This window comes from Python bivittatus, unplaced genomic scaffold (genome assembly GCF_059951505.1).
Source record: "Python bivittatus isolate LINGU-HERP-01145 unplaced genomic scaffold, Pbiv_v1 ctg000070_np1212, whole genome shotgun sequence".
Lineage (NCBI taxonomy): Eukaryota > Metazoa > Chordata > Lepidosauria > Squamata > Pythonidae > Python > Python bivittatus.
This window is the reverse complement of record NW_028277034.1, coordinates 42,562,705-42,581,228: the sequence shown is the minus strand read 5'-3', so window position 1 is coordinate 42,581,228 and position 18,524 is coordinate 42,562,705. Positions and strand designations below refer to the sequence as shown.

General features: G+C 38.1%; 1 protein-coding gene across 1 annotated transcript in view; it reads right to left on the bottom strand.

The window, feature by feature from the left end:
* UNC5C (unc-5 netrin receptor C) overlaps positions 1-18,298 on the bottom strand; it is a 341,537-nt gene extending 323,239 nt beyond the window's left edge. The window contains exon 1 of the mRNA XM_088133037.1: positions 17,263-18,298. Within this exon, the coding sequence (XP_087989163.1) occupies positions 17,263-17,386 (124 nt within the window). The 5' untranslated portion in view covers positions 17,387-18,298. The remainder of the gene's footprint in view (positions 1-17,262) is intronic.
* Between the last annotated feature and the right edge of the window lie 226 nt (positions 18,299-18,524).

The window sequence follows — 18,524 nt, the reverse complement described above, 5'->3', positions numbered from 1 at the left end:
AAGAAAAAGAAGAGTTTCACAAAGGTATGATGTTTCCACAGCATTTAGGCATGTCACCATGTCCATCCACTAAGCCATTCAGTTTGCAAGGTCTGTTAGCTATCCAAAGACCTCAGATGACTGCAGCTGTTATAAGCAATTTTGTACTTTATGATGATAATTAAAATCTATTATTCTACAAACTCAAACTGCAGAGCACTTTGAACTGTTATTCACTTCTATTATTTTTACAGACTGACAACAAATTATTTGATCAACAAATGAACAATTTGTAACTGTGGTAAAAGAAATTGTCTGAGACAGGGTTAGAATCCCCTGAATTTTGGATAGACTTACAAAAACTTAGGTGCTTTAAGTTATACCCATGCTTCAGCCTTCTGTAACAGTGAAAAAATGGAAACGGAAGGAGGAAGGAGTCATTTCTCTGATCTGTATTAAAATTCATAGCTTTATAAAAACAAATATTCCTAGGATCTCTAGTTTTATAATGTGTCTGTGTAATATATTATCTTTCCAAGAATTCTCTGCAAAGGCTTCGGGGGGTGGAATGAGGCCATTTCAAGTCCATCTATGTCTGCAAATAAGCAAGTTAAGTATTTTTTTAAAAACTACAGAGATATGACTTTAAAAAAAAAGTTATATTTTTGCCACTCATACACTTAGAAAAGCTTTACACTTGTTATATTGTACAGGGTTTTGCTAATGGACTAGTAATAGAAGTGAGTGAAAGCAGGAGGTCATGATAATACTCCATAGTAGTTACAAATGTGACAGAAAAGTCATTAATTATTGTTCTATTTCTATCTAAGATTGCACATTAGCTTATGAAACAAATCTCTGTCTCCACAGGGGCATTAGAATAACAGTACAATAATTGTTTTCAAAAGACATTTTGAAACAATAGCTTATCAAAACAGGGTTGAATGCCAATTATATTCGTACTGTAATGCCTATGATCTTTGGTTTAAGAGCTCATAGTTGGCTGTCTGCTTTTCCAGATGAAGAGCAATGCTCTGAAAAGAATACAGTGCTTTTATAATTTCCAATTTCTACATTTCAATTATATTCAAAATACTATTATTTACTCTGCCTAGTTCAGTATTATTACTGAACATCTGTTTCATCAGGCTGAATATTAAGTGCATGAAGAGCATTGGACATTATGCAGGGTTTAACAGAGGTCCATATATACATGGCATGGGATATGAAAAATGTCAGATTCTCATACCTTAAAGTACTTGAAAAAAAGATGTATATCTCTTTTGATTGATTATCTGCCATCAAGTCAGTGTAGACTCTTAGCAGCCAGACAGATATTCTCCAGGATGATCTGTCCCCAAACTGGTTCTTCAAGTCTTCCAACTGTGCACCCATTGCTGTTGTAATTGAGTCTATCCCCCTTGCTGTTTGTCATCCTCTTGCAACCATAAGATTTTTTTCCTTCTACTTCAATTTGTAAATTTATTTTTAAAAATCTCCATGACATACATTTGCTTTCTCAAGTGCATTTTCCTAATATACCATACCTGTCAGCCCTTTGAGGCAGGCCAGGCCAGGAAGCAGATACTGTACTACAAGAACTGCTGGAACTCTACTTTATTGTTGTAGGGTATAGTAACCGAATCTTTAAAGACTGGCAGAATTTCCCTCTACCCCTTCTTATACCATACAGAATCAAAGTGAGTCTCTTTCTCATGCACCCTCCTTTCCCAGGTCTGAGATGTCATTTATTGTCTCTTATCTGCTAGTGGCTCTTCTGTAATTTTTCCCCCACCCTAGAACTTTCAGCAATGGGTATGCTGGCTAAAAAAGTCTAAGGGAAGAATTCCATACAATTGGAGGGCACCTAAGCTTGGGCTAAGCTGCCTCATTTTAGGAAGGCCTGATATAGATCAGAGCAGTGTTTCTCAACCACTGCAACTTTAAGAGGTGTGGACTTCAACACCCAGAATTCCCCCAGCATGCTGACTGGGGGATTTCTGGGAGTTGAAGTCCACACCTCTTAAAGTTGCTGTGGTTGAGAAACGCTGGATCAGAGCATATACAGGTAGTCCTTGACTTGCAATCACAATTGCAACCAGAACTTCCATCACTAAGTGATGCGCTCGTTAAGTGAGTTGTGCCTGATTTTACGACTTTTGCCGTGGTTGTTAAGCAAATCACCGTACTGATTAAGCATGCAGTCATTAAACAAATCTGGCTTCCCCCATTGACTTTGTTTGTTGAAAGCCCCCTGGAAAGGTCCCAAATGGCAATCATGTGACTTCAGGATGCTGCAACCATTGTGAATTCATGCTGGTTGCAAGCACCCAAATTTTGATCACGTGACCGTGGGTACGCTGCAACAGTCATAAGTGTGAGGACTGATCGTAAGTCACTTTTTTCAGTGTCATAACTTCGAACTGTTGTTTAACGAATGGTTATAAGTCAAGGACTACCTGTCCATGCTCTATAAAATTAAATAATTTTATTAATATTTTCCTTAATATTTTCATGGACTTCCATGCATCATCTTTCTATCTTTATTTTCTAGCAAATCCCTGTCCAAGATCCCCACTGCCCCATGACTTTCATCTCCAACTGTCCTAAAGAATATTGATCTATTAGGTAACCCCATCCACTAAGCCTTGCTTTTCCTTTCGATACTACATGCAGTATCTCCAGTTTTAATCAGCAGTCATAAAAAAATCTAAATATACATAATTATATTTGCTCATAGTAATGCTTAGTTTTACCCAGCTATGTTCTTCAGAGCATTTACGCTGAAAATCACAAGTTCTGATGTCAGGTATCATTAACCTTTTAGGCATTTGGGGATATGTCTTGCAAATTTCAGTTTGTTGTCCAAAAAATTCAAATTTGCTTTGATTCTCTTCCACTACAAATTTTTGCTATTCAACTTATGCTTTATATTCCCTTCTGATTAGTCTGGTTGATTACAGATTCTTTTTCCCTTTTACCTATCTACTTCAATGAGAATATATTTGATTTCCTATATATCCATTGCATAGATATTCCATTTGTGCATTATGTGTAAAATTCCAATATACATTTAGCTGACATAGCATCAGCTGCTATTTAAACTGGCTTAGCTAATGGACTTCTAATGTCAATGGGGTTATATTCAGTGAGTGGTTATTAGGAGAAATATGCCATTTCTATTTTTTAAAAAACCCTCCCTTCCTCAAGTGTGTTTTTTAAAAATCCTTCCTTTGATTTAATGGCTGTCACTGAATGCAAAACAAACTTGAAGTCTTTGGAATATGCTGTTATCTCTAGCACCAACTCATTAACCTCAGTTCAACCTTACAATTCTCAAAATCCTCACTGCATTTGGGGCCAAGGGGTTTAGTAAATTTATAAAAGGCAAAAGGCCAAGGGACTTCACATAATTTCAGTCAAGGAAGCAGTATTACTCAGATATCAACCATAAAATTTCCTTTGTGATTGAAAAGCAGTGGTCTGAGAAGATCAAAATGTGCTCCAAACTCTGCTTACTATTTTATCTTTTTAGATTTTCAATATTTAAGATTCCCTGTATATAAAAGTTTGGCAGTTAAGATAAATTGACTTAGTCTTATAAATGAGTTTAGTCTATTTGTGAGATATACCAGATGAAGAATTTATCCTGCATTACTCAGTCATTTAAAGTCAGTTTTTCATGTGACTTCTTATAAATGCAAATTTTAAGCTTTTCTTTATTAAAAGACTTCATACCATATAAGACAAATGCTTATAAAGTTAGATAAAATGAATACTAATAAAAATATTCAGAAAGTTTTGTTCTTCTGGTATCTCCTTCAATGTATAATTTATTTTGTTCTAAGAAAATAAAAATATTTTGAATAAAATTGCCAAATAAAGAGACAAAGCATTGTATCTTTAATTTCTAATGCAAAAGTGTTGGTGCTAACACTCTATCAGTGTTGAACCCAGGTCATATCAGAATTCTTAGACGGGTGCATTATTTATTTATTTAAATTTAGTGGCCACCCAATTACAATGGACTCTAGGTGGCAAATATCCATAAAATTTTTGATATATAATTAACTTGAGTTATATTTTCTGGAAGCATTGGAAGAGTTTATAGGCATCTCTTGAATAAACATGTAAAGAATTGCACTGTTAGTCAACTTAATTTGGCTGTAATGTATTGAGCAGTAATCCACCTTATACAGGGTCCAATTTCAAAGTAATTTTAAAAATATATCCATTTAATGAACAGCCATATTTTAATGCCAATTAACTGTTTTAGACAATTTCATTCCCCTTGAACAAATTCTTTAAAATATGATTATAATGCCCTATTCCTTGTATGCAACAATAGATTATTCAGTGCAAAAACAGAGCAACTTTACCAAAATAAATTCAATTCCCATTTGGAGAACACAAAAGAGATAAACATTTCCTTAGTTATGACATGTGCAGTAAGTTCCCCCCCCCCCCCCCCGCCGACCATTAGAGCCTGCACCCAGGAGAGAAAGCAAGGTAAATCCAAATTTGGTCTGTTCTCACAGGATTTGCAGATAATCCACATAGCTTAACATTTCAACCTCTCAGCAATAAACCTGCCTTGCTTTGTGAAAACTGACTGAAAACAGTAATCAGCTGCTGCCAGGCAAACCCTACTGAATTCTTCAGCATCACATTTGCTAAGCAAGAGTAAGGTGTAAGTTTTCTAAGCATCTGCTAATAATAATTTAGCCCAACAACATTAAAACTCTTTTTACACTAAATCAGCCACATGGGTGGCTCATGTGTACAAGTGAAACTTTTTGTGAAAAGCAATTTGACTTTATATAAAGATATAAAGATATAGAGAGGTAGAGAGGTAGATAGAGAGATATATTATATGACTAGGTCTTATCTTTATAATCATTCAGAGCATACACCAATTCTGTACAAGGTTAAGTTCCACCAGCATTGTTAAGGTGTCAAAGCCATATCATGAGCACCTTAATTAAGCAGCTAAACATACAGTGTAGCATTATGGCTGGCTGTCCATGTGAATGGCTGCACACACAACACAATAATAGCATATCAACCCTTGAGAGAGAAGCAATAATAGATCTGTATTGCAAAATTCAGGCTGACTACTAGATTGTTAGAGCAGCTGTCTGGATTTTTGCTGTCCCAATATGGTTGCCCTAAGAATAAAAGAGTACAGATTTAATTGAATTAGATTCTAAAACACAGTAATTCTAGTGTGTTATTAATTAGATTTTTCTGGCTTACAGATTTTCATCTTGAAACAAACACTCTAACCTGAATAATCAATGTTGTTCTCATACTTTTTCTTTCTTTCCATGTATGCCATTAATAAAATAAAGTAAAATTAAATTAAATTAATGAAAGCATAAACATTTTCTGCTACTGTGAGGAAGTCTGTGAAGTTATTATTTGAAAGACAGAAAGTTGAAGAGATGTGAGATTATAATTTACACAAATAATACTAGTAAAAGTGGAACACAAGAACAATGCTTGGAGCAAAGGCACCATGCTGAAGACTGTATTAAAGATCCAACACAAAGATAAATTATCTGGTGAGATTAGAATCTGGCTAATGTTCCAGACACAATTGTAACAGTTGGATTTATTAGACCCTTATTTCTGAATAAATATTTCTTTGTCCTTAGGCTTTAAGTACTTGGTTCTCCCAGACATCTATGCCGACAACATAAAACTGCATTGATATTTTTAAAAGTTCATCTTCGTACAACAGATTGGTATTGTTAAAAACCTCACTTACACATCAAAGCTCCTCCTTCCTTCCAAAGCACTGTATGCTGTTGTCACATATTTTCATGTAAGTTATGCTTAAAAAACTTAGGGATCACAGCTGGATAATAACATTTGCCCCCATGAGAATAGCAACTGTACATCCCCCTAGTATAAAATGCATTACAAATAAGGTATTATATCTTGATTAATGGAATTACTCTGTGGCTCATTCAGGCAATCCAGAAAACCATGAACCTAAAATAAACAGTGGGGATGTCTTCTGGATTGTGATGCCTAAAAATTCCTTGCAAATGACAAAACACTGTTGGCAAACACATTCAACAATAAATAGTACTTATTGTGCTACTGAAACACAGACTCTGTCTTTAACTTCATTCAATGTTCATGCAATTATCCACTCTATGATAAATTCTCAAATAAAGTGCTAATAATATTCATATTTATGCTGAATAAAATCCAGAATAGAAGAGTGCTACAGATATTTTGCAATGTTTCTTGGATCGCCATCTTCTCAATGTAGAAATAAACCCAGAATCCTGAGTACACTTATGGTAATTAAGTTCAATTCAACTCAGTTGAATTTACTGAGTAGCTGATATATTTATGGTTATTGTTGTTCAACTGCTTCTGACTCTTCATGGTCCAGTGGACATCAGTTTGCCAGGACTGTCAGTAAAAGCTTATTTAAGTTCCTGTTCTCTCATGCTTGCATCATCAGTCAGAATATCTAGCTATCTTCTCTTCTGTTGGCCTCTGCTTATATTGTGTTCTATTTTTTCAAGTATGAGGTTATTCTTGCTTTTTCTGTTATGTCTCCAAAATATTTAAGCATTAGGTTTATTATTAGTGTTTCCACTGAGCAATCTGGTTTTACTTCATTAGTATTAAATAATTTATTCTTCTTGAAATCCAAGGTATTTTCAACAAGTTTCTCAGCACAATTCAAAGATACAGTATCCATTTTTCTTCATTTATCCTTTCTGATGGTCCAGCTTTCATAACCTATGTTAAAACTAGGAAAACCATAGCCTTGATAATACTTTGTTTTCAGTGTTATAGCTGTACACTTTAATATTTTGTCTTTGTTTTTCTCTCAAGCAGACACCTCTTTATTTCACAGCTGCAGTCACCATCCCTGTGAATTTTTGATCCTAGGAAAATAAAGTCTATAGTTACTTTCACAATTTCTCCATCTATTTGTATTGGATTATTGCTTTTAATGCTGGCCATTAACTTTTGCATATTCTTCTCTTTCACTTTTAACAAGAGATCCTTAATTCTTACTCACTTATAACCATCCAAGTAGTGTTATCAGCATATTTGACATTGCTGATCTTTCTCCTAGCAATTTCACTTTCTATTTATTGTATCCAACATTTTTCATGATATATTTTGCTTATAGATTAAATAGATAGCATGCTTCCTTGACATATTGCTTTCCCAATTTGAATCATTTGGTTACTCCATATTCTATTCTAACCATTCTGGTTATACTTTACGGCAAACATCAGCTGCAGGCAACTAAATCAGTCATGACAATCAATGTTTAACAGCACTCCTTTTTCCCAGTGCAAATATTAACATGAAAAGAGGGATGTTTGTTAGGTGTACACCAAAGGAAGAAAGGATTAAATCCCTCCTCTCTACTGCTATAGTCCTAATAATCACCAGCACTATAAGCAGTTGTGTTTTGGAAAAAAAATGCATTGCAAATGCAAGGATACTTTTAATGATATAAATAGCTTGTTAGTTATTCAGCATTAACAGATAAAATATTGTTAGGTAACATTTCATATAATTTTTGTGATGCTTTGTTAAATTTATGGATTCAAAATCACACTGGGCAAGCTGACACACTATTCTACAGCTTCCTGCTTCCATTTGATTCTGTTTTAATTCATTTCCTCACACATGTTCATCCAATTAATCACAAAACTTTGTAAATTAACTTGTTTGAATAAAGTTTATACTCCAAAGACTTAATATAATTTCCTTAAGATTGCCTATTCAAAGTATTATGATAGAATATGCTTAAGAAGTCTGAATTTAAGACTATGATTGTGTGGAACACTTGTAATAAATCACTTACTTCATTACTTTTCTTTTTGAGGTCTTGAAAGCAGTTAGTCCTGAACTATGTTCTTATACGACTACAGTGAATGTAGCAAGAAAGGGGGCTTGCCGTTCTTTTTTATTCTTTATAGTTAATTGCCAGCTTGGCCTTTAAGAGTTCATATGATTTCATCACATAAAGTGGTGAAAGAAAGAAAGAAGTAATGAAAATGATATGCACAACAAATGTTGCTTTCTCTGTTCCAAGGCTGATGCCTGCAGAACTTGAACATTTCCACTGGGTGGCTAATAACTGCATTCCTGACAAAAGGAAAACATTTATCTTTTCAGGAAAATGTACAGATAAACCAAAGTTCACCTGTTCAGCCACTGTTCTTGTAAGAACTAAAGGTTGATTTATAAACTTATTCTCAACAGTTAAAATAGTTAAATCCAAGTCTACCATTTCCAAAGGCATTTTCCTACAGGCATGTGATTCATATTGTTTCCATTTCTACAAGTAAGGGTGTGTTTGGATCTAAATATCTAAACCAGTAGGAAAGTAATTTCTGAAACACCCACATTTAACGAAATATTCAAGTCAATTAAACTTTTCATAATACAGATTCTACTCATTTTACCATAACACTGATTCACTTTCTTTTGGAAAATAGTTTTATGTTTTCTTTCAGATCTTTTTTTATACCTAGAAAAAAGTTGATTTGTTGTTTATTATTATTAGCCAAGCACCATTTTAATGCAGTGGCTCCCATTGTACAGATAAATATAAACACTGAGATTGCCAAGTGTGATTCTAATGTAGGGAATCTGAATGCTTGTTTATTGATAAGGTAATGAGAAACCATCACTGGCTGTGTTTCAAACAAATCACAGTGAACCAAAGCATTTGCACACTTCCTTCTCTTCCTTTCTTCTTTCATGTGTTATAGTTCCTGAAAGTATCCACCTCTAGTTAAACAAGATGCATTTTGCCATTACGTCTGAACCGTTTGAGAAGAAACCAGAATTTTAATCCACAAGGTCATTTACTCCAAATATATATGCTCTTTTGGTAGTTTGCCATGAATTGTAGGCCTTAAAGTGTTCCTTATAATGAAAGGCCTTTAGGTTATGAGTAAAACAAATTCCAGACTGCTTAAAGCAGTGTTGTCCAAACTTGGCCACTTTAAGATGAGTGGACTTCAACTCCCAGAATCCCCAGCCAGCATGGCTGGCTGGGGAATTCTGGGAGTTGAAGTCCACTCATCTTAAAATGGCCAAGTTTGGACAACACTGGCTTAAAGGAAGAAAAACAACTTGTATTTTACAACTTTCACTTTAAAAAAACTCGCAGTAAATAGATACATTTCTCTACATTATGCTCCCAATAAACTTTCTCACACATATCATAGCATTCTACTCTACATGCTGGCTATACTTTTCATGTTGCTGAAGTTTGCATTTTACTGCACAAGGAGCCTCGAAGGAAAGCACTGATGATGCTATGTGGCTATAGTGTAATAAGGTGAAAGTAAGAATAGCAGACAGGCTCCCAGTGATTAAGCTGGGTTTCTCAAATGGTCATAAACAGAAAATAATAATAATTAAAAAAAAAAAACTGTTGCAAACCCTATTCAGCACTTCTTTTACAAATACAAATAGTTACATCCGACATATCAAATAGAATTAGTTCACTGATACATCAAGATAATTAAGTCCTTTTTCTCTATGCAACCTCTTTCTCTCACTTTTTTTTTTTTTTGACAACAGGATGCATTTAGGTGCTTAATTAAAAAGCATATCCCAGAAGGTTAGTGTATTCACATATTATACTTCATTTTTTCCACACCAAGCATTTTCAAACTGCTGCTGTTGCTAATACAGTGGGTTAACGTAAATATCTGCACATATGGCTTCTTTTATTCTATCTTTTCAAAATGATCCATTGAATTTTATTACAAGCTTTTTGAGGTGGGTTTGTTTTTTGAAATTTAACAATGTATACAAAACACACAAGGAACAAATGGAACAAAATCTGGGGAATATACATAGTATTTAGCCTCCACTTTCAACTCCAACCTTTCACAGTCTCCCAAGCATACAATAGTCAATATTATATATTCCACCAGAGAATCTGAATGTTTCTCATGTATGGAAAATGTTGCTATATCCAATAGCAGCAATACATTTCAGAATGCATTAAGGCATAACATGGAAGAGTTCAATAACTGTTTCCTAGAGAACTAGTGACATAAATTAATCTATCAAAATAAGAAACTATCTTAGATTATATTAATACTAGGTATAGACATTCTCTAGCCTTTATTTGTACCAGTTCACACTTTTGATGAAAGAGAATTGATTTAGAAATTGTTTCAAAGAAGAAGAGGTTGAAGTGGAGTTCTTTCACCAGCTGAATGATGAGGTAAGAAAAAGATGTGTGTAAATATTCTGTCCTGAGTGGGTACAGGGACCTGCTTCTTAGTTGTGTTAGTGATTTGGGTTGTTGTTTCTCAGTTGCTTGTATTTTAACTTTTATAATGTTTGTTGTTTTTATTTTATTTTAATTCTGTTCACCACCCAGAGTCACTCATTGAGATGGGCACTCATATAAATGGGATAAATAAATAAATAAATAAAATAATCATCTTCCAGTGGTGTGCAATCTTCTTGGCTTCTTATACTGAACTAAATCCTAAGAAAGACATCAGGAAGGAATTCCTACCTTGTGGTTTTTCAATATACTGCTAGTACTCCTACTAAGGAAGATTCCTGCCTTTGACAAATTGTTGAATAATTTCTTATTCCTCTCAGGAAATTCAAAGAAATCATTAAACCAATGTCTTGGTTCACAAACAGAAAGGCCTTTTGCATCCAGTGCTTGGTGATGATAGAACTGTTTCTTATGTCATCCTCAAATGTCGAATTCACCCTGGTAACCATTTAAATTCTAGATGGCAGTACCTAACCAACCTTGTCTAATACTGAGAAAGCTGAAAGAGTCATATCTAGTTAGGACTTGGATGAGAAACCACAATGAAACCCAAGGCTATAAGCTGAATTTGGAAATAGGAAAAAAAAAAAAATCCCAGAAGCAAACAATGTCAAACCACTTCCATACTGTTGTCAAGAAATGTCCATATAGTCACCAGGGGTCAAGTTAAATCTGAGGAAGTTTTGCTATAGAGGAAAGTGTTGATATTCCAATATCGGGACTAGCTAGCATGAATAACTTGGATTTGGAGAAAGGAGGATGATTCTGTGTCAGGCACTTTTATTAGAACTAGTGGAAACAAAGATGAAAGAAAACGTTATGGTTAAAGTTATTGCCTCTGTACTTTTTTGTTTGAAAATTTTTGATCCAGGCTAAGATAGTCATATTATAATCCTATTAAAATTAATGTTTTTATATCAACAAGGATTATTTAGGCTGGACCAAACACAATTTTCTCCATACGAAAAGAGAAAAGGACTGGCACATTGCAAATTCTCTCACAGCATTTTAGACCTCTTTTATTTCCAGGGATAGCAGAGATAGGCATTCTAGTACAAATGTGAACACCCAGACAGATGGGTAGACTGGGATTATTCTCAATATGATCATCACAGGATTTTAATTCAATTTTTTAAACTGGTTAAGTAGCGGTTCCAGTTCCCCAGAACTACACTCCACGAAAGAATTATCATTGTACCTCCCTTCTACTAATCTAATGTCACAATCCTAAATAGTGTTGGTGAGCAGGAGTTGCACACAGAGATAGAAATATAGCAAATGTCCTTTTATAAGAGCAAAACATGAACTGCTGATCTAATAAGTCAGTCTGATTGGGAAAATAGCTTGTTATATTGATAACTGCAATTTGTGGTTTCCAGACATTGTTGGATTCAACTCCCAGCATTCGTCACCACTGGCCATGCTGGTCTGGTTTGATTGAAATTGGAGAGCTACAAGTTGCCCAACATCATGTTAGTATTTGAAATAAAAAAAAGTTCAAAATAACTCCAAATTGTAGTTTCTTCTCCAGAGGCTACATACTGTAGCTAGGCTTACAGCATGAGAAAGTAATTTTGCTTGTGAAGAGATGTAGCTAAGCCATTTCTACTTAGGATAATATTATGAATATTTTACCATGGGAACTTAAAATTAATTAGATCCAATTTTATTTAAAAATTTAACATCAACATCTTGCTAAATTACATACCGCGTCATATGTGTGTGTGTTACTGGAAATTACCCTGGTTTTATGATGTAATAGTACATAAAATTGTGTAAATATTATAAACAATGACAGCATAAGATTGAAATTTGCTTTATTATTTGTGTAACTCATTAGTTACGCCTTCTGAAAAGTACTATTCTATATTCTGTACATCTAATAGCTCCTAAGAAATACAATAAGAAATTGTGACAACTGAATAAAATTAAATGTGTACATCATTCAATATATTAAAAGAGCTATAAAACAAAATAAAGTTATTCTTCCTGGCTAATTATAAATATACTTTGCCTTTATGCTTTGCCCTGAATAAGAACTATTCATACTAATACTTAGCTGCACATGTCTCCAGGAAGAGGTCTAAAATCCTCCAACAATTACTGAAGTAGTGAATATATTTTCCAAGATATAGTAAAAGGAAAGATAACTCCAGAAGTGCCCAAGGCATCCAGCCCTACCTCAAAAGACCAAAACAGGGCAAAATTCTCAATAATTATGAAACTATGATATTAGAAGCAAATAAAATTAAAATCTTTCCAGAGTGCATGTGTATATGATTTTTAAGGCAAAAAGATGACCCACTTAAATTTTAGAACATAGATTTAATTGGATTCTGCAAAGGAAACATCAGTTTGAAATATTAGACAGATTTCCCCACAAAAAAGTAGCTGCTTACAAATGCGCCTAGTACTTTACCCATGCACCACAGTATAAAGGACAACGGAATCAAGGGGGAAAATACTTTGGTGCAGAAATCAATGATACCATGATGGGGCTGATGTAAATATCCAATTTCTATGCATTGGTGGAGAGTCTTCTCAAGTGCGTAAGGTTCAATCAGGAAGATGCACCTGCACAAATGTTCAAGACACTGGGCCCATTGATAAATTCTGTCAACATGATTTGCAGTTCCCTTTTACAGAATCCGTTAACATCTGCAAAGCATAACACTCATTATATAAATTAAAGGGGGTTGGAAAAGTTATGCCCAATCCTAATGTGTAAAATATAAAATAAACAAGTATGCTTATTATAACAAATTACAGTGTATCTCAGTCGTGCAAAAGCAATATGTACATTGAGTTTTACTTATTTGTTCAATGTTTATTTTATGATTCTCTCAATTGATATCTGCTTTAAAACATATTTGGCTTCTGAAGCAGATAAGTACCAAAACAAGCTAAAAGAAAGGCAGGAAAGGAATGCCTCCACTATTGGAAAGAGTTCCAATGACTGCATTACTTTCTTTTACAGCATTCATAATAATATATTGGTAGGCTATATTAATATCCACCAATATATTACTTTTTAAATTGCATTAATTACCCTATTCTCATATTTCTTTAAGCATAGGGAGTGTTATCTTCATTTCATCCATTACATTGTATTAAAACCAGAAAATGAGTTAGCTGTTTGGGATCATGCTCGTTCTTATGAAAAGTGAACACAGGACTAGCAAGTATAATTGAAAAAGAAATAACCAATTAAAATTAACATCAGTATAATGCTGCAACATAATTTCCCTCCCCACATAAAAGTAGCAGAAGCCCTTTCACACTTAGTTACTACAGTTACATCCATCAGTAGTAACACAAACTTTTCTACTCTTTTATCACATTTTAGATAACACCATGACAATCTAAGTTATAATGGCAATTGTTAACGTGAAAACCAAGTTATTCAAGATTACACAAATCATCATGAGACATAGTGTGAAAACAAGTAATGACAGCAAGTCTTAGTGTCAAATTTATCACACTTTCAGAACTCCAAACTGGCCAACCATTTTTTTTTTTTTTTTTTGCCTATGAGTACACTGAATCTCTTCATGTATGCTTAGTCCAGAACTGCTTAGTGAAATCACCTAGGTTTTCAGCTTCATGCACAAAGAACATCGGGTGCTATAATCACCCACATGAACACTATATTACTCATAACTGATTCAAAGAACAACAAAATAATCAATGACTTCTGCATAGCTATAAGGCAATATCCTTATGTTGGAAATTTTGTTCATCCCATTCAACCCCTACTAGTCACTCAAGAAGTGCAACAATTCTTTGAAAACCATCTCTACTTCAATATCACGCTAAAAAGTTTGAAGGTATACAGACAGCATAAATCAATCCTATCTGTAGTGTTTGCCCTAGAGGCCAATTTAAAATTGTGAGAAGGGAAAGGGAAGAAGTTTGCAGGTGCTATGAATCCCAAAACATGAAACATGTGCACCCTAAGACTTCTCATGCTTGTTGTGGTTTTCTCGTATACTTTGCTCAGGCTGAGAACAAAAGCTCTGGAAAATATCCCACAACTTTGTCACACACAAGTCTTTTCCCCCAGAATGTTTCTCAGCTGTGGTTGCAATAAATATGTATTTCTGCTCTCTCTCTTTCCCCATGGTAACAATGAAAATGGGTTACTCAGTTTGATGAAAGTGTTCATCTTTCCTGTACACAGTATATGATCAACACAGGAATGGAATTTCTTTCAAACCCTATTATTCAGCTGCTGATGTGTGGCAAGAAAGTTCAAGGTGGCAATAGCTGGAAGAATCTTGCAAATCAAATGACTGTAATGTAGCAAACAAAGCAAAAATAATCTAGAGATTTGTTGTTACATGAAACTTTAGCTAGAATATACCAAATCATTAAACAAAAAATAGAGAACTATGCACAGATGCAGATACAATTCTGTTTGTTTGTTTTACTGTTTTTGTCAGATAATGAATGCACGCCTCATTATTTTTGGAAGCCCATATTTTAGGTGAGCATTAAAAGAGGTGGAGGCAAAAAAAAGCAGGCTCAGGAAACCTCTATTCCTGCTGAGCAAAGCATGCAGAAGAAAAATAATCAACTCTCAGACACCACAGCCTGTTAAGATGCCCAATATACAAAGAAGCATAAGCCATCCAAGTATTGTCCCTTTTATATTGCCTCTACTCAATCTCCTCACTTTCCACTACTAATCAGATTGTCTTCTCATTTGATTGTCTTTAGTGAGCATGCTTTGTTCCCATTAACCCTTTTGTTTACTTTTGAATTGTGAGCTGAAGACCAGGAATTCATCAGATTGCCAGACTCTGGATATGAACTGAACTCTTGTCTGTTGCCTATGTGAGAAGAAAGCCTTTTTTCATGTTTCAAAAGTGAGTCAAATATCCAGAAAAGCAGACTTTTAAGGCTTAATAGTACTCTTTCTGCTAGTATCCAATGGTAGCAGCAATTCTCATGGAAGCGGAGTTTCGCTACATGTTACTGATTGGATTTGAAAAGTATGGCTTTAAAAAAATGAATCACCAAATATAACAAATAGTTGAAAGCTTAATCTCATACATGTTCACTCAAAAGCTCCATTTTTGAGTAACAGAGTTTAATTTCCAAGAAACTGGGCATAGAATTACAGCTTGAGGAAGCATCCAGAAGTTACAAACTTTGTAAAGGGTTATTTCCATGGCAATAACAAGATAGAGACACCAAGTGGTACAGTAATCTTGTGCCTATACAATGCTTAGAAAGAGGGCATTGACTTCAGAAAGAACTCTCTGGCTTTCCAGTATTTTAATACAAATTAATAGCCTGAATTAAGCACTGTGTTTTGACAGCTTACTATCAAATAGCTTATTTGGCAAGAGATCTGTAAGCAAGGAGTTTAGGCCAAAGAATAACCTATTCCTGCATCTCCCTGAAGGTCTGAGATAAAAAATCCAAATGACATCTTAATCAACTCCTGAATATAGAACACTGTTTGTTGAGAAGTTCTCCTACACAAGCCCCATTGATATGATCAGCAACTGTGACAGAAAACTAGTGTTCAATTTGTTTATTTCCACAGCCTTGCCCAAGGCATTCTTATCTTTAGTTTGTGGTCCATGCATCACCGTGCTATCTCTTTTTCTCTCTTGTCCTGTTACCCTTCATGATTGCCCAAACATGTCACCTCTGGGTCATCTCTAGAATGACCTCTGATATGCCAATATTCCCTTGTCTCTGAAGTCTTCCTAGTGAAAATCAACTTCCAGAGGGATAGTCAAAAGGACAGGCTTATTCAGCCACATACATTAGATCAAACAGAAAACAAGAAAGGCAGTCAACACCTCAATGGCATTTGACACACTAAACATGCCACTTATGACAATTTGGAGAAGGAAGAGCACCCACTGAAGGCAAGCATTCCACTATGTGAGTGGGAAGGGACTATATGGGTGTGATCTATCTAGTGAAGAGCAGATAAGTGAAATAGGAGAGACGTTTTAATTTTTACTGTGGAAGAGGAAACATTAAAAAATACCTGAAGAGAGATACCTAGGTTGAAACGATTCAGACCACTGGTGCCATCGTTTAAATAATGCCAAAAACAAATCAGCTCTAGAGCAGCCGGCTGAGAGAGAGACGGAGAAGGGAAGGAGCTCCGTCTGGCAAGCAGGAGGCCACCGCTCATCTTTCGCCCCTCTTCTTCTCCACCTTTTGCCAACGAAGGAGCGCCAGAAGGGACATGCCCGCCATCCCAGGCGGAGCCTGCCCGGTTGTCCTAAACTACCGAGCCCTGCCGCCTGCCATGGTGCAAATCTTCCCACCCACTTTTTGCCCCACCAGACTTCAGCAACAAGAGGGCTGCTCCCGAAAGACGCTGCCATCGGACGGCGGTGCCACGCTTTCCAAGGAACCAGCCGGGGGAATCCTCCTATTCCCGCATAATCCTGGAAACCCGGGGCAGCGGAGAGAGAGGGAGCTTCGTGCTCATCCTTCTCCGGCAGATGCAAAACCGGAGTTTCTCCCCGCCACTCCGGCTTTGTTTTTTCTGCGCTTCAGCTGCCCGGAGGACAGTGGAGCGCCGTGGAAATTGCCTTCCCGCCCACCCACATGTCGGTCCCCAAGTCTCTTCAGGAAAGAGTTTGAAGCGCCCGCCCCGGTGAGTTGAGCCCCGCTAAACTCAGTGGGACTTTCTTCCAACCACGACACGCCGCGGCGCGCGCTGCACCCGGGCAGGAGTGGCTGGAAGTCGCCTCTCCAAACGGTTGAAGGCAAGAGCTGAGGCTCCTTCCAGCGCTCACGCTTCCCCGCCCTCGCCTCCCGGGCGCTCGCCTTAACCTGTGGAGGCAAGAGGAGCGGAAACGGCCCGCTTTTGCCTAGGTTTGCCCGGCTCCCGGGGAAAACGGACGGGGGCGCCGAAGAGAGGCAGCCACTCCGTCCAGCCTCTGGGAAGGCGTCCGTCCAGGCGCAGGAAGAGTCCTGCGAAGAAAGGGCAGCCTTACCTTGCGCAGCCGAGCCCGGGCTGCTGGCGCTCAGGATGGCCAAGGCGGGCAATACGACCATCTGCAGTAAGTATCCCAGTCCCAGTCCGTAGCGGGCAGCGGCGGCTTCCAGCCCTTTCCCCATGGCTGCTTCGGAGGAAAAAGACACGAACCCAAGAGCCCTCGAAGCCCGACTCCAGCTCGCGCCCCTTCCCGCCGTCCTCCACCTCCTTCGCGGCGGCGGCGGCTCCTCCGTGCGCTCTCGTCCTCCCGGCCCTCTCGACTTTCCGACGGGAAGGGAGCAGTCGCGGCGCACCCCCGCCCGCCGCCCGGTCGAGAAGCGCGGCGCTGCCCCGCTTGGCCTCAGAGCAGGAGCGAGAGGGCTCCCTGCCCGATCCTGCTGCTGGCAGCAGTTCAAGCCCACTTGGCGACGAAAGCGACCCTCCAAAGCAGAGTTCCCTCGCCGACCGTTGCTGCTGCTGCTGCTTCAGCCGCCCTGGCTTGGCCGGTAAACACAGCTGGGGCTCCACCTCAGGTGGGTCGCGCGCTCCTTAGCCCAAATTGCGCGCGGTGGGAAAGGCGTCCAGGCGACGGCGGCTCCGAGGCGAACAGAAATGGTCATTTCATAGTCTGGCAAAGAAGTCTGAGAGAGCCGCAGGATGCCGAGCCCGGAGAGGGAGTGGAAGCAGCACCGGCTCCCGCAGCATCCTTCCCAACTCCCACTGGAGGCGCGGCGACCCGACAGAAGCACACTCCCCTTCGCGCGACGCCGCCGGCGTGAAAGCGGAGCGGGAGAGCGAGCCGGCGCGCTGTAGTCCCTCTGCCTCCCCCCCTCCCCCGAATGTTGGCCACGAGCTGCGGAGCGAAGCCCTGGCTGAGGCACCTCGCGATAGCCAATGGTGCTCGGCTTCCCCAGGAACCCCTGCAAAACCCGGAGCTGGACTTCCGGACCGGACTGGCTCCTCCCTGCTAGTGCCGCCTGCGCACTTCAAGGGCGGAGGGTAGGGAGACGGTGATGCCCGGGTGTATTCGCAATCCTAAACGCCGGCATCGACATCCCAAGACAGAAGAAGAGAAGCCGAGGCGCTAGACCGTATCCTCCAAAGCAAGCGGGATTCGGGATTCTTAAAAGCCCTTAACCCCTCCCCCCGAATTCGGAATGAGAACGGTCACGAAAATGGCTTTCCGCAAAAGTGGGTTGTTGCGGGAGTCGAAACGGGAAAAAATGCTGCGCGCACCACCTTTGAGCTCCCGGAGAAAAGCAATCGGATGTGACCCTCACG